The sequence below is a fragment of the Meleagris gallopavo genome, chromosome 6, assembly GCF_905368555.1.
Source record: "Meleagris gallopavo chromosome 6, MGAL_WU_HG_1.1, whole genome shotgun sequence".
Lineage (NCBI taxonomy): Eukaryota > Metazoa > Chordata > Aves > Galliformes > Phasianidae > Meleagris > Meleagris gallopavo.
In genome coordinates this window covers 31,335,143-31,359,824 of record NC_139409.1, presented here as the reverse complement: position 1 = coordinate 31,359,824, position 24,682 = coordinate 31,335,143, and the positions used below count along the sequence as shown (strand labels likewise).

The 24,682-nt window shown below is 39.8% G+C and overlaps 1 protein-coding gene across 2 annotated transcripts; it reads left to right on the top strand.

Annotated features, from left to right (window-relative positions):
- The first annotated feature begins 3,952 nt into the window (after nt 1-3,952).
- On the top strand, nt 3,953-22,025 carry SPMIP4 (sperm microtubule inner protein 4). 2 transcript variants are annotated; one of them, XM_085226215.1, is made up of 9 exons: nt 3,953-4,086; nt 7,522-7,686; nt 9,275-9,346; nt 13,254-13,283; nt 15,643-15,827; nt 17,446-17,536; nt 18,670-18,770; nt 18,989-19,080; nt 21,255-22,025. In XM_085226215.1, exons 1-9 carry the CDS (start codon nt 3,953-3,955, stop codon nt 21,927-21,929), a joined length of 1,545 nt encoding a protein of 514 aa, XP_085082341.1. In that variant the 3' UTR covers nt 21,930-22,025. The 2 variants fall into 2 exon arrangements, with proteins under 2 accessions (XP_085082341.1, XP_010711092.2); XM_010712790.4 differs by having other exon boundaries at nt 3,956-4,086; nt 17,446-17,534; nt 18,596-18,770.
- Nucleotides 22,026-24,682: the final 2,657 nt, after the last annotated feature.

Sequence of the window (24,682 nt, the reverse complement as noted above, 5' to 3'; positions counted from 1 at the left end):
AAAATATTATTTTTTTTAAATATCTTGAACTTGTTAACTCTGGGAATTACTGATAGAGCTATCACATTTTACAGAGCAAAGACATTAGTGTGCAGTTCCCTTTAATGTGATGGCCAAGCTATCCACGTTAAAAACAAACCAGTGTTCCAAAACCATAATAAACCAATTACCAGCTCCACTGGCTGATAACACAACAGTCCATTTAATTGGTATTCAGAAAACCTGTTTATGTATTATCACTTGCCAAATGACTTGCTTCCAGCTTTTTTTTTCCCACCACTTTTCCATGGAAAGGAGGATCTCCAGCTAATTTTGCCATGCTTGGTGAAAGAAACAACAGAACAAAAACACTCTCTTCTAACACATCCATTTATTTTGACAGTTATTCAACTCAAACAAAAAACAGATTGAGAGAAAAGAAAAGGTCAGCAGAAGAAAGTAAAACAGATCAAAATCTATCACCATGTCTGTCAAGCACAGGCACGCAGAAACATCCTGCAAACCAACTAACCAGAATCCATACTCCTTTGGTGTCTATTTTGAAAGACGTTGGGAAAATCCCACAAAAGACACAAACAAAGGATATTGGTGTCTCTCTGGGAATGGAAATAATATGTCATAACTCATAAATGATGTGATGCCATGCTGCTTGCCTTGTGTGAAATGTTTTAGGCTCAGCCAGCTTGGGAAGAATTTAGTAACATCCCTACGGCTTCATTCAGTCCTTCCCAATTATATTCAACATGGTCAAATTTTCTTAGTGAAATGTATTTTGGCTTGGTTTGTGGCTATACTTACTACTTCATTCAGGAGAGGTAAAACCTATCATCGCTACTTGTATCTCAGACCCCTGCTCCCAAGTGTGCTGTGACATCTCCTATCCCTTCATGCTGTAGGCACCCAGCTGCTAACATCACCAGCTGCCTCACTGCAGGAATCACTCCAGAAGATCCCCAATATTCTCTCATAGTGATGTCAAACACTACTAGAACACAGGACAAAGCATACCCACACTGTGTCACACTGAACAAGAAGGTAGGCTTAGCCTGTGCTTTTGCTCTGTGTGATTTCCATCTAAGCTTTTCTTCTGAATACAGACTGACATGCTTGAGAAAAGAGGGACTAATCCTCTGCTTTGGAATAAGATCTCTCTGGTGTTTGGTAAATACTGCATTTAAAATATCATTACATTCAGAAGTTAATTTTTATAGAGATATGATTAGTTTTTCTGTATCTTCCTGCCTTCCTGACTGGCCTTCATAGCTTTTTGTAACCTTAAGGCTCATAGTGAGATGATTTATTGTCTTAGCCACGAACTTCTGAAAACTCTGGGGGTGAAATGTGAAGGATTGTGCTTCCTGCTTTGGAAAGACATAATCCTGGAAACTAGTGATTTCCTTTTGAGCTAACCTATGTAAATAATTTTCCCTGGATCAGGAAGGACTTGAGATTTTGGTCCTGACAGTACTTAGCTCCACCTGGCTTATTATTCCATTATCTCTCTCCTAAAGGTATCCTTTTCCATCTATTGCCAGTCCTTTAGCTTTGGTGGCCTCACTGAGCCATAAGACCCTTGGTTTCTTCTGTGGAGGAGCTGAGCCAGTTTCTCAAGCAGCAGAACAAGACAGAGAATTGGGTCCTTCCACACACATTAGACTGTCTAGAGTGCGACTGTTTGTAGGTATAGAATAATAAATGCCTTGGGTTGGAAGAGACCCTAAATATTATCCAGTTCCAATCCCCAGCCATGCGCAGGACTGCCACCCACCAGCTCAGGATGTCCAGAGCCCCATTCAACCTGGCCTTAAACTTCTCCAGGGATGGGGCATCCACAGCTTCTCCGGGCAGCTGTGCCAGGGCCTTACTGCCCTCTGAGTAAAAGACTTCTCCCTACCACCTAATCTAAATCTCCTCTCTTTTAGCTTAAAATCATTCTCCCTTATCTATCAGACTGTGAAAAATGTTGGTCTCCCTACTGTTTATAAGTTCCTTCCAAGTACAGTGAGGTCTACCTGGAGCCTGCTCTTCTCCAGGCTGAACAAGTCCAACTCCCTCAGCCTTTCTTCATAAAGGGAGGTGCTCCAGCCCTCCGATCATTTTTGCAGCCCTCCTCCGGACACACTCCAACAGCTCCCTATCTTTCCTTAGCTGGGGGCCCCAGGCCTGGATGCAGTATTCCAGACAGGGCTTCACAAAAGCAGAATAGAGGGGGACAATCCAAAGAAGATGAGAACTTTGGCACCTCCCCATATGCGCAACATTAAAGAGCAAAAGAGCAACCAGTTATAGACCTCACTTGAAATTCTGTCTGCCAGGAACATATTTCCCAGAAAGGGTAGGAAAGCTGGATGGAGAGGAACTACATCATACAGCAGAACCACAGTAGTTACATTGAAAGGAAAGTACGGCTTCTGTTTCTTTCCCGTAATGTCAATTGTGAGTCAACAGCTCTGAACATTTTTCTCTTTGCAAGGAAGTAGTACTTGAATTTGAGTCAACTGTATGAGATTCCTGTACTGCTCATGTAGATACCACAGCAGACCACACAACACTCTAGAAATTGCCAACAAGATACAATTCATTTTAATTTTTTCTTTTGAACATATTATAGCAGCTTTTTTTCTTGTGATACAACTGGCCTAAGTGCCTGAACATCTTAGAATAGTAATGTTTCAAATATTTACAAATTATTTTCCTGTTTTAGTAAGTGGAAGTGAAATCCTTTGCATTTCACTGATGCATGCCTGAAGAGAGCTTGATGAAAATATCAAATTTGTCAAACCTTTGCCAATGTCAGGATTGCAAACATGTACCAGTGAGATGAACTTAAATTGTTTCTTTCTTCTTGATACTACCCTCAGACTCCTCTTGCCATTAGAAGTTCTGTATCCAAAAGTAGTACAGAAGGTTAAAGGTATAAGTCAAAATGTGAGGCGATAAAACGAGGGCATCTCGACATTCTAAATACAACGAGGCATTAGTCATTAATCAAAAGGAGCCTTACCACCATTTGTGGAGAGCAGAGTTCCTTTTGTATCTATAAATTTCTACTAAAATCTACTATATACCTGCCCTGGGTTTGAATAGAGCAAATCTGGGAAATGTAGAATTCTTCCATAAGAAGCAAGGCATAGATACAAGAGAGTGTTCTGCTGGCTCCTGTTGGAGGAGGAGGAAACAGCAGTGCTTCTTCATACGCTTTATCTAAGAAGCTATTGGTGTTATTCGACAGAAGACTCCCAATGCTGTCAACCAGAGCTTTAACAAGTAAAGAGGACGATACTTTTCTCCTAATACTTCTCTTTTGCACACCAGAGGAGCTCTGAACAGAGGCAACCTGTTCAGATAGAAACACCTGCATGAGGTCCTAGACAGCAGGATGCTGTCTGAACCTGACAGTATGCTGATGCTGACTTGATATACTACCTACCTGTCCTCACATAGAGCTCATTAGATTATGTACCTTTGTCACCAGTGTTGAAATACAAGTGGCAGAAGCACTAAAGTACTTCCTCTCAGCACACAGGTAGAATGACAATTGCGACAACTAGAAAAAAAGATTCCTATGAGAAACTTTAAGGGAACAGAATCATCTTTTCCAGAGTGGTACTGGTACTTTACACTGAATCCAAATGATCACAAGTGAGACATCCTGTGTACAACTCTAAACTTCCTTCAGCCTTTTCCTTCAGAAAGTATTTTCTAGCTCCTGCTCACCAATAACACAAAGCAACTGAATCATACCTTTGTATTCTCAGTTTTGGTTTATTCTATAACCGAGTAGAAATGACCAATAGCTGGAGTAAAAGAAACAGTCACTTCCAGTCTATACTTAACCAAAATATGCAGAACTCATCTATGTTCCTTATTTAGCAACTGTATGCATAGGCAAAACCTCTGATTATTTGGTATTTTATCCCTCTATCCTCCCCTAGAACATCAGATATGAAAAATGATGATATTGCATGACCTGCTCCGCTACCACAGAGAAACGGGAGGGAAGACAATCTTATCGAGAACCTTTGAGTCCAATGAGGTACTGACTCCACTTCAAATTCCTTCACCTCCAACTGTCTTGCAAGACAGGTAAGAAAAAAATTCACACAGAAAAATGATTCCATTAGAAGTATTTGATATCCAATTGCTGTTACTAAAAAGTATTTTTCTAAGGGTTGTATTTTTCTGGCATATTCTTTTCTTTCCATTATAGCTTAATGCTATGGTCTGTCAGTTATCTGGGAAACATGATTATAACAGAAAATATATCATGTTGTGGTTTTAGGGTTCAAATATCTCTTGAAATAATTTTCATGAAGAATCAAAATGACATGCATATTGTACTTCCAATTTGGAAAGAAAATTAAAAAATAAAAAAGAAGCATATTTCACAAATGTTTATTGCGTTCTTCTTTGATCTAGTTCTGTTTTGAACCCTTTTTCTAGACCACAGATTGACCTAGAATTACTGAGATAAACTTTAAGATAAAAATTTAATGACAGGAAGCCTGCAGTTTGCTTTGGTAGTTATTAACATGTAATAAGAAAGTTTTTGGAACCAATGCGTTATTATATTATTTTATGGGCTAGTTAAACTGTTAGCTGGGAGTCAGCATGTGGCAGAATGCCAAGAGCTTTTAAATTTCTGGCAATCTGAATCTTCATGGTGCTCAGTACTAATGCCAAAATTATTTTGGGATCTACATTTCTATTTTTTTAGATAGGCAACAAATTCAAGGGTTAGATTCAAGTCAGCGTTCTTTGACATGAGATTTTATCTCTGTTGTTACAATATTTAGTTCTGAGTTTTCATGTAACATACAGAGTTCTGTTTTACTACTATTGCTGACTTCTACTATTTTTTATGTTCTGAGAAAATTGAATTTCAGGTGCTGTTTAGTTTAGATTACCTCTAGTACGATTCCAGGGACTGAGTACTGCATTATATTCCTGCTGCATTCCTGTAGCACATCTTCCAGTTTATTTCATCCAGAACGAACCCACTTCATGTCCTTCAAGCCAAGGCACTGCAAAATAGAGACTACTACAAGATTCATGTCAGAAGTGCACACCTGATGCAAATTAAAATGCCTGTGCCAATGGATCCTATGTAAGCTCATATAGAATTGAGTCCCAGTTCTATTGCTCTAAGAAAACACTTTCCACAGATCTGGAAGCTGTTGGCAACATACTTTCAGTTGTGTTGGCTTCATGCGCTGATCAAATCAGTTACTGGCTTCACAAGCTCACAATCTAAGACACTTTATTCATACTTTGGCTTGACCTTCATACAACAAAAAGAAATTTGAAGGCAAAAATGCAACTTTTCTAAAATAAAAAGGTGCCTGCAAATAGATGTTCTGATACCAGAACATCTTCTTTTTCTTTCTTCTGCCAGAACAAAAGAGCTAGAAAGTTATAAGTTGTCTGGCAGCATTCAGAATACATCTAGAATCATGGATATCAGAAACAGAAAACTTGTATTAAATCATTGGCTATACTGCCATGAGCTATGCTTAATGAGCAGTACTTTGTTCACAGTATCTTCTTTAAAAGTCAATCCATCTGAAGCTCCAATTGATATTTTCTGGGCAGAGACACTGTTTCTCTATGTCCTCAAAATCTTTAATATCACTGAATCAATATCAACTATAAATATTTCTTTATGAGAATGAAACTTGGAGACATTTTAAGCTTAACAGAGCCTTGTTTGGGCTGAATGAGCATCAGACTCAGGGATCTGTATGCACAATACTTCATCCTACTGCTTACATAAAATGGCTGTTATGCTAATTAGTAACCTAGAGATAGCAGCCAACAGGGATGATTTATCAATGTTTCCAATGAGAATGGTTTAATGAATACAAATACCACAGCCATGCAGATGGGGCAGCGTCTGCCTGACTACTCTGAGAAAGTGGAAAGGAAGATTTAGGAAGAACATAAGAAATGGATGCTTAAATTCCTTCAGAAATTTAAGCTTTCTGATAATCCTCAGAACATCAGCTTTTTATTTTGGTTCATACTACAACACAAATGTATTGTCCCTTGCATAGTGGCAAAATCATAGAATCACAGAATCATTAAGGTTGTAAAACATCACTAAGGTCATCTAATCCAAGCACCTACCCATCCCCACCATGCCCACTGACCATGTCCCTCAGTGCCACATCTATACAGTTTTCAAACACCTCCAGGGACAGTGACTCCACCACTTCCTTGAGCAGCCTGTTCCAATGCATCACCACTCTTTCTGAGAAGGATTTTTTCCTGATATCCAACCTGAACCCTTCCTAGCACAAAGAAGCAGCACTGGGTGGCAGCAGCATGGTGCTAATATCCAAGGATGAAACCAAATGACAGGATGGCACTGCACTGCCAGGAGACCACAGTGAACACAGAGAACCACACAACAGCAGCAGTGTCCATATCTCATACATCACCATCTCTCCCCTAGAGTTACCTCAGATCTGTTTGAATACACAGGATTCTGCCACGAGAACTTTGGGATCTAAATGCACTTGGAGAAGTTTGTTTGTTTGCTTGTTTTTGTGGCTATTTTTTTTTTTCCTTTTTAAAAGTCTAAACTCACAGCAAAAATCAGGATTGTAAAGCTTGTTGAAATACAGCCACATAATAATGGGTTGATTTCTCTGTATATTTTAAAACATGCAGACTCGAGGTTATTATTCTACCTTCAAATCAATATAAGACTAGACACAGGAGAAACAGCTGAAAAACACTGTAAGCCTGAATCCAGCCAGTACATGTAGAGTGGTGCTTCTCCCGGGTATAGTTTAATCCAAACACTTGCCCCATCTGGTTCCAAATTAATGATCAATATTCCCAAGGATTAATAACATCTCTGCTTCTTTAGCTGATACACCCTGCTCTATCAGAAATTGTACCCATGCACCTAGATCTATGCCATACTTTGGAGCACATGGCAGAGAAGTCCAAGCTGGCTGGGAGCAAGTTGCAATACCTGCATGGCTCACCACATCCTGATTCACCATGTCCTGTGTTGTGGTAGCAGACCAGTGGCTACCCCACAGGCAACAAATGTTTCCTGGTCTGCAACCATGTCCAGATGCTTCACTCACCCCTCTCTAGAGACTGAGAGGTAAGGCACTCAAAGGCACAAACAGCAAGTTCTGAAATCAGTGGGAATTAGATGTTAAAGCTTCCATCTGTGTCACTGTATATGTTCACTGTCCATATGCCGCTCTGTAGTGTTTACTGATGGGACAAGTGTAGGAATCTACATGCTGGAAGCTAAGGTTTTGTGAATGTACGTGCTGCACGTATCAGCTTCTTTCTTACTCTTACTGATCAAAACATAATAGACTTGATTTAACCTTTATTGACAACTGCCAGTCACCACTGTACTTCTAGTGCCAATTCATCACCCAAAATAAGACTGAGTAACTCAGAACCAAGAAAATAAAACCACATTTTCATTGTTGGAGCAACCATCACCATTGCTGCTGTAAAAGGATTACTTTGGGGTGTTCTTTCCTTCAGATACGAGGAGTTCAGGGAATCCCTTCATCACTGCAAGCTTCCTGGGGGAACAGAAAGGGAGCATGGAGGAATTGTTCTGCCTGTATTGTCAAAAGACCAAAAGTCACCATGCGCACATGTGAGAGGACATCCTCATTTTGGTAGTAATGTATTCCCTTGGCCAAGGTAAGCTCAACAAATACTTTTCACAGTCAAAATGTTGAAGTAGAGGGATTTTAACACGAATAGACAGTTAACGGTTTAGAGAGCAATGTAGACTGAAACATGCAAATATCTGAATTCCAGAAAAAGAGCGTTTTAAATTTTCACCCTTTTCACAAAGCCTGCAATATTTGTGTGTGAATATATTGGTACCCACATTATCTCTGCAGAGTATTGTGTTGAAAAACTTAGAATTCCACATTTCCATAATTCCTTTTTTTTGTTTTGTTTTGCCCATCTGTTGATAATGATTTACTATTGACTGCTGTCCCAGCCATCCTTCCTGACGTTAAAAGTGTCTAGTGGCCTAATTTACGCTAAAGTTCAGCATCCACAAATCCCATAGGCATAAAAAATGACAAGTAGATGCACAGCTTTTTCAGAAAGTGATCTGTCTTCACTAGACAACAGCTGAGGGGTTGAGCTCTGGGGTTTGTTTTCTGACTCAAGGTACCTTCTCAAACTCTTAGCACACTTTGCTCTCTTGGTGCTAAACAATACAGCTTGGACTGAAAGCTGCCATTCACCCATCGTGATGCAGTCAGACCCAGTTCAGCAGTGTATCATCCCCTCTGTGCTGCCATGGCCCAGGATCAGATGAGTTCAGGGCCTCTGAGTTCTGAGTTCTGTCTCCTCTGGCCTTGCTCTGTCCAGGCCCTGTCCTTGACTCGTGGACTGAACAGTAAACCTGACTTTTGCAGTGGAGATTATAATAGTTCCTATGGGTTGTGGATTCATTGGTTTCTGGACTTTGGACTTCACCTGGCACATGGAGAGCCTACTAGCTTAGGGCTGACAGAAAGTGAAAACATGTAGTAGCACTTTCCACACCAAGTCGTAAACCCCACTCTTCCCTGCCAGGTCAGACCTCAACCCAGTGCTTTCTGCCCATACTTCAGCTTAGACACAGGGTCCTGTTGACACCACACCTATACATACTCACAGACTCTTTGGTCCCAAAGAACTTGGAACTTGAGTCTAGCTCTTCCTTTCTTGCTTACTGACCTCAGCCTTAGCCTTAGACCAGTAGCCTTAGCCCAGAAATCTCTGTTGGCTCAGATAAGCTGACTATTGCATCTACCTGGGAAAAATGTAAACAAGCACTCCAAGGGGCCCAGCCTCAAACTCAGTTCATCATCTTGTCAGCCAAATTCAAATCCCAGCTCTGGCCCTAACCCAGCTTTCCTGCTGGCAAATCTAAAATAATCAGCTGGTCCTTACTTGAGTCAGCCCTTCAGCATTACCTGGTAACCCAACTGTAAGTTAGGTTCATTGTCCCTTATGATCTTTAAGCCCACTTGTATCCTAGATAACTCTGTCTACACCTCTAAAAAGCCTCTAGCTAGAAGGAAGAACAGTTTCTCAATACAGTATACGATTCAACGCACTCACAGCTGAAATTCTGTTTCTCTTTGAATAGACACACAGTGTATCTTTGCTTCTTCCTCAAGGGGTTCAGAATATATCGGTGAGAAACCAGATCCCGCAGTTTTGGATATTTAGAAGAATATAGGGAATAAGCATTTTGCATTTACATTTTCTCTTTTCACAGAGGCCTTCCCATTGAGCAGTACTATGATGTCACCCTGCTGAAAAAAAGTGATGTGCGTATGAATGACGATCTGTAAGTTCAAACTGTGCTACTCAGCTTGTGAATTTAATGTATGTAACAGCAAATTGAATATTCATTCCACTCTGCTGATATACACGTGATGTGAAATACACATATAACACATGAAAACTAAAAGGACACATTCTGTAAAAAGGGACTAGCTTGTAACAAAAGAGAGCAAACAGCTGGAATAGAAATTCAGAAGGCAGCATTTTGCCCCTTCTTTTTAGCGTCTCTTCAACAAGGGTCTCTGAATTTGTTTTACATGTTGGCCATATTTATCAACCTGTAATACTCAAAAATACCAGCCTGCCTGCTAGGTGGAATTCAGATTAAACTGAATTAACTGCAGTAACCATGACGCCGTGTGTATATATAGACACATACGTACATATAGAACTGGACTTCTGCAATACAACATTTTGCCACTTGATGGCACCAGCAAAACATATAAATTTGATCAAATGACTGCGATTTTAGATTAAACTAATTTAAAAATTAAATGTAAACTTATCAAAAGCAGATAATGAAACATGTTATACCTCTCACGTCGGTGTTAGTAGGTAAGCATATCAGAAACCTGAGAATAATTCTGCAATGATTTTTCTCAGTTATCTTTCCAGGACTGTGAGGGGTATTGTTTGACCCTGTTTAGCCTCCCTGCATAGAAGTTACCTGCTGTCCATTTTGTGTAGACTTAAAACACTCCAGAAAAGCAGGAGAGCTTACTGTGAACAGGCCACAGAGCTACACAAGGAAAGCTGCCACCCTGCCCTTGTAGCCCGCTGCTCTCTGCAAGCTCCTCTTTTTATTGCCTCATTACAGGACAAGAGGAGGTGAACTCGGTTACCTACAGGAGTGCACTGCTTTTTATTGGGACAGACTATGGCCTTTCGCCAGCACTGTGCACATTAACTATATCAGCTGTGCTGCTTTTGGATAATTTGATTACAGCCACAAGGAAGCAGCAAGCTTTCCTGCACACTTCTTCCTACACGTCACCTAGGAACTAACTAGCAATAACTGGCCAATGCACTTTTGTGACATAATGGAGTACTTTTTTTAAAGCTTTTTTTAAAACCAACATCTTTTAGAAAGCTAGCAGAGCCCAGTCCATATACATACTGTGCACACATCTCAAGTTTGAGATGTACAATCAATGCTGAACCAGGATCACCCACTCCTTAACACCAATCACTTCCACAGATTTCTGCTTCTCTTATGTTGCATAGTCAAGGCAGTTGATTTGGTTTTATTTCCTAATCTGCCCCAAGAAAACTCCCATCAACTGCAATGGAATAATACCAGGAAACAATGAGCCCATGATGACCTGCTGGTCAAATAAGTGTCTTGTAATGTGACATCTGTATTGGTGTCCCTGAAACAGCAGAAGCACAGGTAGGTTACACAGAACAATTAAAAATTGTCCTCTGGGTAAGGTAGCAGTGTTTTCAGTATTTCCAAGGCTGGCCAGTCTGAAGTACACATTGGTAAATGAAGCCCAGGGACTCAGGAACTTGTTCACAGCAAGAGATGTCCTCATGCCAGTTCCTCACCACAGTGGATCATTCACATACTCAGGCTGGGACAGAGATCATGGCACATTTCTAGGCATTTGCTTCCTTCAGAGAAAGTAATCAGGGACTGCTCTGACTGTATGGCCTTGTGCTGTCTACATAATGTGGAAGGAGGTGGTAAATAAGCATGCATATTAGACTCTGCCTCCACGCATACTAGAATGTGCATAACCTTGCATACAACCTTATTTGATGTACTTTCTCTACTATTTTGAACCTACATCTTCATCTGAAACATGCCAGATCTCTAAGAATATGTTACAGTTTACACTTTGTCCTAGTTAGAGCAGGTTTTTTTCCTTTAAGGTTATATTCTCTCTGTCTTTTAAAGACTTAATACATCCTTTAAAATGAAAAATGAAACATATGCCAAACAATTCTACCATGTTCAAAGTTCAAGGTCTTTCAGAGCAAACAGTCTTTCTACTGTCAGAGACTATTAAGCAGTGACAGCCACATGGAATGTTTCCTGAAAAATGCTCACTGAGTGCTGCTCTGCAGGTCTACCTGGGAGCTGTTAATACACAGTTTATTTACCTTATAGCCCTGCGAGGGCTCCTCTGAGCCATTAATGTCTTTTGTGGGAGATGAATTACCAGGCATCTGCACTAACTCTGTACACTTTCATGAGACAACCCTGCCTTTGCCTTAAGTACGCACACTGCAGCTCCTTGTACAGTTTTGTATTAGAATGAATCACTTTGTACAGATGTATTTTTTGTGAGTAGTGCACTCAGACCTGATAATCCAATTTGAGTATTAAAAATATAAGGAACACTCTAAATCATTGCCCACCTTTGAATGCGTAAAGCCTTCCTTGCTGCTACAAGAAAGCTTCTCTACATCACAGTACACATGAAATTGCAGCTATCCTTATTTTATTGTTCTGCCTTATGTTCAGATATTATAATGAAGAGTGTTCTACAAAGGTATTTAAATATTTGTGCAATGATGAAGCCCACAGCAGATTTATTCTCCTTATATAGTGAATGCAGTGAAGAACGTAACAATTCACACCGTAACATAATGTGAATGGAGAATAAACACTAACAATTTTCCTGCATGTCTAAAGCACCAAACAATTTTGTTCTAAATGGAGAAATCAAAAACTAATTATCTGTGGAAACCTCCAAAGATTGCTTTTCTGTAAGCATGGTTATTTTTGTAAAGGCTTTCATGTTCCAAGACAGGTCATTATAACAGTATACAAATGATTTTCAAAATCCAGCACTTTGTGAAAGTGCTGCTGTCTTTGTAGGATCACACATGAAAAGGAAAGCAGATCTTTCATTCAACTTAGCTGAGGCATGAGTTATGCTGGTATGCTAATTTTTGAGACATAATACATCATGGTGATCACACTCAGTCCCACAGAATCCCAGAACAGATTTTGCATTGCAGCAGGAATGCTGCACACTGCATCAGAATAACACATAAACAAAACTGATACGGCACTTGGAAGTTTACTTCACAATAACCATTACAGTGAGGAGAAAAATTGAGCACAGGTCTGTATTTAACATCTTTAGGCAAGAGTATGTTTTCTCTTTGTTCCTGTGCAACATCTCTTTTTATGGAGATTAGATCAGGGATGAAGCTATCACCTCCTGCTTGGGAATGAGTCCAAGACATCTCCTCACTGAGAAACACGAGGGAGTTTGGCCAATTTTTGGGCTTCAGTGGAACCATTTTTATTTTTTACTAGGTGATCTGTCTGGTAATGTTCTTTCAGACATTTTTCTATGTTTTTGTTATATCACACAGTACTATTAAGCAAATTAATTAATTTTTTAATCTTAGCCATTTTTCTGGCTTGGTACAATCACCAAAAGACTCTTATCTAGACTCAGTGATTAAATTCTTGCCCTTAAAATTTAATGTTTTCCTTTAATTACATTTTAAAAAATTATTTGAAGCATAAAATAGAAGTCTCCAAGGTAAAAATATAAGTAGTTTATCAGTATAGAGTTAATAAGTGCCTTCCCTGCAAATATGAAAAGGATAAGTTTTCTGATTTGCATTACCAATTTGTTTTTACTGGTATTGCTTTTGGTCATTAATTAATAAAGGATTTATTATGCAGGGGTGTAAAATCCTAGGTTTTTTCCCTCACTCCTTTTAAAAAGACTTTTTTCAGACCACTTGTTCTAGGCACCATTTCTAACTCCCATCAATACCATGCATTTATCATGGAAGAAGTGATATCAGTAATATTGTATGCACTGCTTACACATAGTTCTGTCTTTAATATGTATTGATTGCACAGATCCAGACAAAATGTGGAAGGTGCAAATAAACATGGGTCATTTCGACTAATTCATTATTTTTCTTTTTTTATACAGACTTTGTAAACCACCAAGCAGTTTGGCTAAGTAAGTACATTTCAGTATACTGTACCTTATCTCTTCCTTAATGAAATAAAAAGATAAGGCCTTTTTGCCATAATTGTACAGTGAAAGCCCCTTGGAAGGAAAGCTACTCAGCAAAAAGCTCTCTCTCAAATGAAGCATATAACGATGTGTTCAGCAGGTTAGCAGTGTTTGCCTGGCACACCCACTCTCCTAACAATACCTATCTTGCTGACTTGCCTATGGTCTAATTGGGTTTTCTTGGCTGTGCTGTTCATGGCCTTTTTACCTGATGTGATTTAAAGAGTTTGAGAGCATCTACCAAGAACATTTAATAAAGTATGTATAAAGTGAATTCGCGAGAGAGAAGCCTATGAAGAGCTCAGTTTTGTAAGACAATTTGTTACTTCATGATGCATAGTCTGGGGAATGAATTTTGCTCCCATCTGAGGTCAGCTCTTTACTTTCAGCAACAACTGGGAGATGGCATTTGCTCTCAGTGAGCTGCTGCATGCAGTTGTGGTAGAGCTCAGGAGAATCCAAATGGGATGCTGCTCTTCTGCTGGAATAAAGTACAGCTTTCATTTTCCTCAGATTCCTGTTATTTCAGGATTTAAAATACTTTTTGACTAGTCTATCATGAAAAACCGAAAGCTGAAAAGAACAGCCACAGCAACATGGGAACTCTGTGAAGCCCTGGTTCTCGGAATCCCATAAAACTCTCCAGCTCAGCTTCATCTTTCTTACTCCCAGAAATAAGTGCCTGCTTATATACAAATTTTGATTTCATACACACAAACTCAGTTACTATTAATTTCAATTTCAGCTCTGTGAGAATCAGAAGTTCACATTTCCCTTCCCTTAAGCCACATAAAACTAAATATGAATTGGTATGACCAATTATAAACAAAAGCTGTCGTTCTTTTCTTGCTAAGGAAAGATATAGGCAAAAGAAAAGATACTTCTCATTTCTACTTTCTTCAAGCTACTAATGGGAATGTTCTTCATGCAACATTATATTAAAATCAATATTTGCAAGAATGCACTATTTGTATTTGATTTTTTAATGGTAATAAATAGTTGGCTACCGGAGCCACAGAGATTAGCTGCAGACCTAGCAAGGGATCAACGTGTCCTGGTTTTACATCAATAGCAACCACTATCCTGGTCCAATAATAACAAGAAATCCTCCTGTAAATATTAATTTATGTCAGTCCTTCTAATCTTTTTAGGACAGATATCTTCTAGTATTAAAGTATTAGCACTGGAGTTCTTTTTCACTGACCCCCAGGTTTACTTAGAGTAATTACACATGAAGGGCTGAATAAAACCCAAGCACAGAGAACACAGTTACTGCCACAGGAAACCACACCCACAGTTAATCATGTCTAGAGGTACAATAGTCTCCTGTACAGCATGGAAGTGTAAAGAATTGAATTCAGTGAGTTTTATCCTCTCTCTTTCTTCTGCTTTGTGTCCTGGCCTCTTTTACAGCTCTGCATGAATGAGTGACATGAACATTTGCTTTGGATACAGCAATTGCATCTGAAATCCTTCCCTGTTCTCTTCTAAGGTCAAAATTTCTCAGTCGAGGTTGCACTTGTGAATGGCAGATGAGATTGCTTCTGTTGTGTTGGGTGTTCTTCACTTGTTATTCCCCCCACTTCTCTTCACACTGCTCCTCTGGACAACCTTGCTTTACTTAACCCTTTCACCTTTTGAAGCCTGCAGGAAAACCTTTTCTTCTCACAAGTTCTTCAGTCATTTAAAATTTTCAAAGTGGGCACCTGTCTCTGCAGAGCAATCCTGCCCTGCATCCCATTGAGACCAAAGTAAATTCCTGAATTTGACAATATTCAATATTGTTTGTGATAGACTCACAAGAATTGCTGTGTCTGAGAAATTTATTTGTACATAATTGTAGCTAATAAGAAGCCTATGGTGAAAGAAGCAAATATTTTTATTTGCTTTTGGGGTCTGATAGAGGTATCCCAGTTGACTGGGTTCCATCTTTAAGTATCAGAAAGAAATTGCTGAAAACAGTAGATACTACACTTCAGCACTGGACATGTCCAAAAGGCAACACAACTGTGCTTTGGGCTGAGGAGTGCCGGTGGTCCATGTACGCAGCTCTGCAAATCGCAAGATTGAATGGCTCTCTTTTATAACAGCAAACAACACAGGAGCAAGGCAAGGAATGATCATTGTGAAATCATTATAGGGTACAAGCAAGGGAGGATTAAAGAACAAAGATGTCACCTCTGCTTTTTTACTTCTCTCCTAGTTCTTGCAAACTGCTATATTTAATGCTAAAACTCTGTGAAATGTGAAATAAAAATTCTTTCTTTCTGTTCATTCTCCTGCCAACTGAAACCAATTCAAGACCGCTGAGCCTGCCGTTTCCCACCTCTCATCCCTACCAGACACACATCTCTAAGTATGCCATGTTCCCAGACTTCAGATCACCTGAGGACCGAGACACTGGAACTGATGCAAGCAGTTGCCAGTCTTTTCATTCTAATATCTCTTGCAAGGCTTTTGACATGGTTGTTCTAAGGAATACCAGAGGTAAGATGGTTTTGTGTTCTTTGATCACGTATTCAAGAATCTTATTTAGAACTCTGCTTAAGTCTCATGACTCTTTTCTAACGAAGCTTAAGAGAGCCAGAATCTGAGAACACAGGTGGTCAAGTTGAGCATCTTGTGTGCTGATGCAGTCTCCATGGAGAATATCTCAGCTCTGAGAGTGATGAATTAACCTCTGTTTCATGTAAAGACTTCGTAGCCTCGGAAGCTAACAGAACCATTAAAATTACTGTTAATCTCCATGAAAGCAAGATGTATCCTCCAGCATATCTGATGGCTTCTGGTAGGCAAATAGTTCTTCACGGTCTGAGGGAACAGCAGATGGAAACAGATGGAAAGAAACCATGAGAGGGTTCAAAAACTAGCAATTTTTGGGCAAAAGCCATGCCTGCCATATCTTGGCTGAGGACAAAAGAAGTATCCCTGAAATAAATACTGACTAATTAAAATCTTTTACCACTACAGAAATGATAGAATGAAGTCTAGAATGCCAAAGCAGCTTATTTTTTAAGGAACACAGTGTAAGCCATCATGATGTGCCAGTGTTTAAGCCCAGCAGCATTTTGTCCTGAAAGTGGTTTAAATAATACATTGGATGAAAAGGGAAAGATAACTTTGCTCTTGTTCTGCTGGTTTTTTTGTTTTTTTTTTTTGTTTTGTTTTTGTTTTTGTTTTCTGGGGGCAGCCTACTACATCAGGACTTTGACAGGTACTTTCTTTCCGATGACTTCCCAGACTTACTTGAATGAACTGATGAACAATATTTGGCAGCTGTTGACCACACAGACTCAGGGGGAAGGTGGGACAGAAGAAAGCCACCACCTCTCTGTTCTATGGCTCTCCAGAATGGTTTTGGCAATAGCTGTGTGAAACAGAAGCAGCACACACTGGCATGGATAAGAAGCTTTTCAGTACAGTAAAGGCTGATAATTTTAAGTAACAGGTCAATTTGCATTAATTAGTTGCCATTCCCAGTTGTTGCCACAACTGTACACTTATGTATGTAACTGTGTATACCTTTTTTTTTGGGGGGGGGAGAGGAGGAGCAGGGCAGTGCTTATTTATCCAAATAAAAAATTTCTCCATAGAATATCAATGCCAGGAGTGGCTTTTATTAGTCACTTTTCACTGATCATTGTTCAGTTTTAGAAATGCTAATCACACATGTGGAGGTGGACTTAACGAAGTCTATTTTTGCACAAAAGGAGGATCATTGGAGGCCAAGATCTATTTCCAGAAAAGCTAAGTAGGTTCAGAATTACTAGCTAAGGGAACAGGTACTACTGGCACGTAGGAAGCATTTTAATTTCATTTGCTGTTCCCTCCATGTGATTTGACAGCAAGTGAGAGTTTGATAACTTTCAGAAAGACAGCTCATTAAATACATGAGCTGATCTAACTGCTGATTTTGTTACAGAAGAGTGAAGATGAGTTCTGTCTGCAAATCCGTGAAGTCTCTCTATCTAGGTAGAAAAGACATTAGAGGTGGCTCCAGAAAAAAACATCTGCAATCAGCACAACTGTCTGCAGTGTGAGCAAACATCTACAGCTTAAAATACAGATCCATCTGTCATTCTGACCAATGCTGTTACTATTGCAGGTAACCCATACAGGCATGAAGTTGTCAGCATTCCCTTTGACTCCCTGAAGGAGGCTTTGTGTTGTTCAAGACAGCGCGCATGCTTGCAAGTATGTCATTCATAGAGCAAAGAGTAGAATGTCTTTTTTTTCCCCTTTTAAATCAAATTTCCGTATATCTTTCATGGAGGAAAAAATGTTACATAGGAAGGTACTGTACTGTTCCAAATACTTTCAGGTCATTAACTGAGCATCACACATAAGAGTGCAAGGCTTTCACCCACCACAGCAACATATAAAGATCGGCAGCTAGCTGTTTGTCTTGTGACTGAAGTCCTTCAAGGACTTGACTAATTCTCATAGGTCCTAGCTGAACAGCTCTGGAGATAAGACCAAGATCTAATAGTAGCTGCTGCTGATGCATTCAGAGTTGCAGGAAGTGGGGGGAACCTTTGGATCAGAGAATAAGATTACACTTTGCAGTCCTTAAGAGAAATGGGTCTGAGCAGTAGTTTTTGTTCCTCCATACCTTTACAAAAGTCCTGTGAGCACACTGACAGGGTGTTATACAGACTCTATTTTCATGTCCTGAAGGAAATAGACATCTTTTCTTGAATGGGCTCCAACCTTGCTTTCCTCAGCTATAATGATGGGGACTATCCTGATCCATGAAACAGAAGATTGAAATTCTTTGTGAATGATTGGGTTTCTACTATTCTTCAGCCCAGTTAAACAGTAATTCTCTTCCTAGAGGGATGTAGCTTGAAGTTTATTGACAGATAAAAGTCAGGAAGAATGTAGGAAAAGATAGTGGTAAACAAGAAAGCTATAGACAAGGTCTTTGAAGACACAGTCTTAGGGATGCAAAAGAGAAAAATCAAAGTGGCAGTCCATTTTCAGGCAGGCTATTATTGTGACTACAAAATAAAGCTTATATAGCTTGCAATGTTCTGCCTTCGTGTGGCAGAGAATTTGATTCCAAGTTCTTTGAACAGAATTCAACTGAGTCATGTATCTGTTAAATGTTCCCACTTCAGTCATAATACTGGAAAAAAGATTTGCATCAGAATTTCTAAACAGATTATGTTGGGGTGAGTGGGATGCTTTAAACCTTTAAAACATTTTATCCACACGTTTGGTATATACCTTACCTATTTCTTCTTATCCTTTAGCTTCCTAAATTCTCTGAAGAAAAGGATCAAATATACTATCCAAATCCATCAAAAATTGTGGCCCCTAATTCTACTTTTAGAGAGTTAGAACATAAGGTCTCTTCAAGAACAAGCAATATACTACAAAACATTGAAAGAGCTCAGTGGATCACAACATACAATCGAAACTTCACAGGTAAGCATTTTGTTGTTGTTGTTAATTTACTTGGGATCGCAATTAAAGACCACAAGATGTTATCCCCTAGTTCTCTCAAAGATATTCACTTTTTGTAATTTAGTAACCAAGGTCACATAAACTGTAAATTATCTGATATTTTTCAGAGAGATTGAGCACTAATTCTCATTCTCCTAACTAATAAAAAATGCATGACAATAAAATATGTCTCCATTAAGGAAGAGGTCCTATGAATCCCCTTATCCTGGATGACTACTACATGAAAGCAGTTGGCAGATTAACTGGAGAACTCGGTACAGATGTGGAACTTGTAAGTACAGCATTTACTAAGAATCAGATGCTTTCCCCACAATTAATATCGACAAGAGTATAACCAGATTCAGCTGTAAGAACAAAGCATTCCCTTTCACACCACTTAAATACAAGGCAAGACTCATTCTAAAAGAAAGGCAAAAGTTCAGTATACAAAATCCTTCCTTACGTAGCTGCTTGATAGAACATTTGTGATGAGTTAGTGACTTGTTCAGGGCTTGGAGTGCTGGTGTCAGGTTATTGTGGTCATCTGCTTATTTTTTATCTTATCATTTAAAGTTGCTACCAACTCAAAAGGCCTTTTGCTTTGGGAAATACAAGTAACAGCCTACATAAAAGGAGTTGGCAGCTCTCTAAATGGTGTGGTCTTGCAAAAACTGAAATACACTTGCTAGACATTTAGCTGGTGTTAATCAGCACAGCTGCACTGAACTCATCAGCTTAATGACTTTATTGCCCATTGCCTTATTTGATAAGTGACCTACTACCATTGCAGACTGTTGTGTCCTTGCTAACTATACCAGTTTAAGTCTGGAAGAGTTTCTGTGATTCATCCTCCTTCATTTATGTGAGTGGTTTGCCCTTCTTCCCTAATGGTGCATCCGTAATATTACCAAATTGTATTTTAATGCAAATGCTTACTTTAAAGAATATACAAGCTCGATTGGAAAACTCTATCCTTATTCCCTTTAACAGTGTTTGTATTATTGTGACCTGTATGAAAGTAAAAAGACACTGCAAACAAAGCATGACATGATACATAGGAGTAGTAAATCAAGTTGAGCTGCTTCTTGCTAATGCATCATTACCTGTAATGGCTTAAGTCCTGTCAGTGACATCTGCACACTGTCTTGCCCAGTACATATACAGGTATAATTGATTGGAACTGACTAAGCAAGTCTGCAGGTAGAACAGATTCCTGCTCACACTTTCACAGTATTGCTGGTTTTACAGCACTTGCAGTTTCAGACTTCTTTGCCTGTAATGCCTTCAGATATGACTGCACAGTTACACAAGTAAAGAAGTCAAATGCAGTCTTTTTCTTTCTTTCTTTTTCTTTTTTTAACTTATAGTCCAAAAATGATCCTGGCTAAAAAGACCCCAAATTGTCATGCTTTTTACTACTGGATTTTTTATTTTTTTACTTTTTTTAATCCAAGAAATGAAATCTCCTTCAAAAGGATATTTACAAGTTGTCGATAACTGAATCACTGCATCTGAAATGGAAACACTGTCTGGCTTTTTCTTTAACGTGATGAAGAAACAAATGTTTTGCTTCATGATTATGAACACTTTAAAGAACCATTTCAATAGCTCATCTCTGGAAATGAAAATCCAAAGTCACAGCTTACGTCAATTCAAAACAGAGCAGTTTTATTGCCCTCTGTCTTCCAAAGTGTGATTGGTAGAAACCTACCTTGTGCCATGCTGATTTATCTAAAAAACATTATCCTATTTCAAAGATGCATACACTAAATATCAAATACTCAAAATGTTCAGCATGGTAACTGCTGATGTCCACTCTCTGGGAACATGACACAAAGGTGTTTTGTTATACAATGTGGCTTTGAGTTCATGTTAGTATCTGAAGCTTCAACACAATAAATGACGAATACACAGTAACAGTATTCAAGCAGCGGGTCAAATTGGTTGAGAGAGCTGCCTACCAGTCAACATCCTCAGTCCCACTACCAACAGTTCCCCCAGAAAGTTAGAAACGTGCTATTGCAAGTCACTGTTCATGTTACAGAACTACTTACAAAACCAAAAATTGGAAGATAATCGCTTATAGAGAAACAGAGGTGAAGGCACAAGACCTTTATAACCCTTTGTATCTAGTGTTAAAGCAGAATATTTTGTCTTTTCCAAAGCAAAAAGATCAACTACAACGCACCTAAGCAGCAGGGCCATTACAAATGCTTGGGCTGCTTCCCTTTGCCAGCATGTGTTTTGCATAGTGTCAGAGTGAAGAAGTGGCCAAGAGTGCTGTGGCACTCACACCAGGCATGTTACAGCAAGCTCCTAAGCATCACGCTTCCCTCATGTCCCACAGTGTGGGGCGGTAAAGACAGACCCAGAAATTAGTAATTTCACTAGTCTCAGACAACGGTTACACCAATTGCTGCTAAGATGCTCAGATTACAGTGTTAATTCTGTTCCTTCTTCCCTTAGAAAGAAACATTCATGTCTAGTCTCTCACAAGCGAGGCCGCTTGGAGGGCGCACGGCGCGTTTACTGCAAGGCCGACGTCCCCGTGAATCTGTTCTGCAGGAACAGCAGTGCTGCCACAAGCAGGCCAAACTGCCTCAGGTATCCCACCAGCAAGACCACTATCTGGACGCAGGGCTGCCAGTAAGCAAATTTCAGAAAATCATTGATAGAAAGCAAGCAGAAGCACTGTACCAGGGGCAGTTTTCAGGAAGGCCTGAACTTCAGTCCCTTCCAGAGTCTGTGCATTCTCTTTCCTGTGAAGATTTAAAGCCCAAACATCTGGACCAACATACAATATGGGCAAACCCACTTAGTAAGACAGTCTTGCCACAGGATGGAAACAGGGAGGAAAGCAAAATTGTATTGCACGAGCTCTGGAACCAAGAAGCAAGTGAGCCTGCATGGAGAGCAGAGGACAGACTAAGAGAGCTGGCACTGCCCGAGTGGATCCCTGGCTCTGAGGTTGCTCGGCGCCAAACAGTGCTGCTGGAATTGCAGGATTCCTTCTCAAAGACAGCAGCACAAAAATGTTTTCATGATTCTATCAACGGAGAGACAAAAGATCTCAGAGATAACATTAATGAGGGAAGGAGACATGAATTCTATGGTTTCAATGCTTTTTATTTCCATAACTGACACATTCATTGGTATTTTAAAAATAGTAACAAATAAAGAAGCACTTCAATACAACCTGCCTATTCTTTTGTGTTGCTTGTGGCAAAGATAGAGTTTATTTTCCCATAGTGGCTTGTATGGTGCTATGCTTTGGATTTGTGATAAGAACGGTGTTGACAATGTGCTGTGTTTTAGCTGTTTCTGTGCAGTGCTTAGACAGAATCAAGGAGATTTCTGCAAGTGAGCAAACTGGCAGTGTGTAAGTTGATGGGAGGGGCCACAACCAGCACAGCTACCCCTAATGGACCAAGGGAATATTCTACACCATGTGCCATCATGTTCAGCAATAACAGCTTGGGGGAAAAGAAGGAAAGGGGTATATTCAGAGTTATGCTGTGTCTTCCCAAGAAACCACTATATGTGATGAAGTTCTGCTATCACGGAAAAGGCTGAACATCTGCCTGTTGGTGGAAAACCGTGAATTAATTCCTTATTTTGCTTGCTTGCGCAGCTTTTGCTTGACCTATTAAACAGTATTTGTCTCAACCCGTGAGTTTTTTCACCATTGCCTTTCTGATTCTCTTTCCCACCTCTCTGGGGAAAGTGAGTGAGCAGCTGTGTAGCTTGGCTGTCTACCAGGCTTAAATCACAACACTTCATTTTGGTGCCCAGAATGGGGGTCAAAGGGTTCAAGATAATGACAGATTGCTGTATGCTAGACTAAATTTATAGCACTTATATCTGCTTATCTGCTAATTGGCAGGCTCCTGTGCTGGACACAAGGCCTGCTTCTCAGAAGGAATCAGATTCTCAGACAACGCTGAAGGACATTTTATACTTCTTTTAACCGTAGCTTTCCAGTAAACTGTATCAGCCTCCACAACAGCATGAGACTAAGATTAAACTTTCAGTCCTTTGTACACCTGAAACCTCTCATAGCAGCATAGCCTTTCTCTCTCCCTTAATACCACATAGCTGCATCAACAGCTCTACAAAATTCACTCTACAAAAGAGGAAGAGTAGATACAAAAAGAGTTTTAAGTTCTGCTTTATCTGCTGAGATCAAATCCTTCAATAGCTACTTTGCACCCTTGGGTACATAAAATACTTCTACATACATACCGAAACATGTTATCTTCATAGCATAGGTATGACAATACAGCAGCGATTCTTTTTAATATCTTTACTCTTTAATATCTTCATCAGTGACAGTGACAGTGGGTCGAGTGCACCCTCAGCAAGTTTGCAGATGACACCAAACTGTGAGGTGTGGTCAACACACCATAGGGATAGGATGCCATCCAGAGAGACCTAGACAGGCTCGAGCAGTGGGCCCAGGTGAACCTCACGATGTTCAACAAATCCAACTGCAAGGTCTTGTACTGGGCCAAGGCAACCCCCACTACCAATACCAATACAAGCTGTGATGTAGTGATGGTGATGAAAGGATTGAGTGCAGCCCTACCAAAAAAAGACCTGAGGGTAATGGTGGATGGCATCTGGACATGAGCCAGCAATGTGACTTTGCAGCCCAGAAGGCCAACTGTATCCTGGGCTGCATCAAATGTGGCATGGCCAGCAGGGCAAGAGAGGAGATCCTACCCCTCCATTCTGTGCTGGTGAGACCTCACCTGGAGTACTACGTGCAGATGTGGAGTTCTTAGTACAAGAGAAACATAAATCTGTTGGAGTGTGTCCAGACAAGGGCCACAAAACCAATCCAAGAGATGGAACACCTCCCCTGCAAGGACAGGCTGAAAAAGCTGGGGCTGTTCTGCCTTCAGAAGAGAAGGCTCCACGATGACATGATAGTGGCCTTTCAGTATCTAAAGAGGAGCTACAGGAAAGAAGGGGACAGACTCTTTAGCAGTGTCTGTGGTTATAGAACAAGGGGAAACGGTTTCAAGCTTAAAGAGGGGAGATTAAAGTTAGATATAAGGAAAAAGTCTTCTATACTGAAGGTAGTGAGGCATTGGTACAAGGTGCCCAGATAGGTGGTGGATGCCCCATCCCTGGAGAGTTTCAAGGCGAGGCTGGATCAGGACCTGAGCAATCTGATCTAGCTGTGGTGTCCCTGCTCACTGCAAGGGATTTGGATCAGATGGCCTTTAAAGGTCCCTTCCAACTCTAAGGATTCTATGATTCTACGACCCTTTTTATCTTAACAAAGCTTTTATCTTTTCAATAATGGAAAAATATACATTGAGTGCAATCCAGATATTCATTTTAATATTTAATCCAGATATTCATTTTAATATTTAATATCACATTTTTCATTTGAAAAAGGATATTTGTCAAAGACAACACAAGATATATATCACAAAACTGAGAAATAAATCATGATCTCCTGAGTTCCAGCCCAGTCCCAAGAAGGTGATCTTTCCTCTTTCATCTGCAGTGTACCTCTGAAGAGAACTGGTTGGATGTGCTGTTATGTTTTCTCTAAGCTGTACTTTGGTATATATTTGTTTTATTTTCCCTTCTTTCAGAACAAAACTACATTGCAATAAGCATAAATAAGCTGCAAAATAATCATTGCAGTTTGAAATGATCTGAGTGATTAAAAAGATGAAGCTGTTTAAGGTATAACCACTCTGAATAACTGAAAGCTTAAAACACAGTTGTTCCAGGCAAACCACATCAAGGTAAACATCCCAATTAATTTTATTACACCTAGAAAAGTAACAGTGCACTGAAAATGTGTTGAGTAATTTTAGTTTACTTCTGCAATGCAAACCCATAAAGACACAAAAGCCCTGACTTTGCCTTCTGCA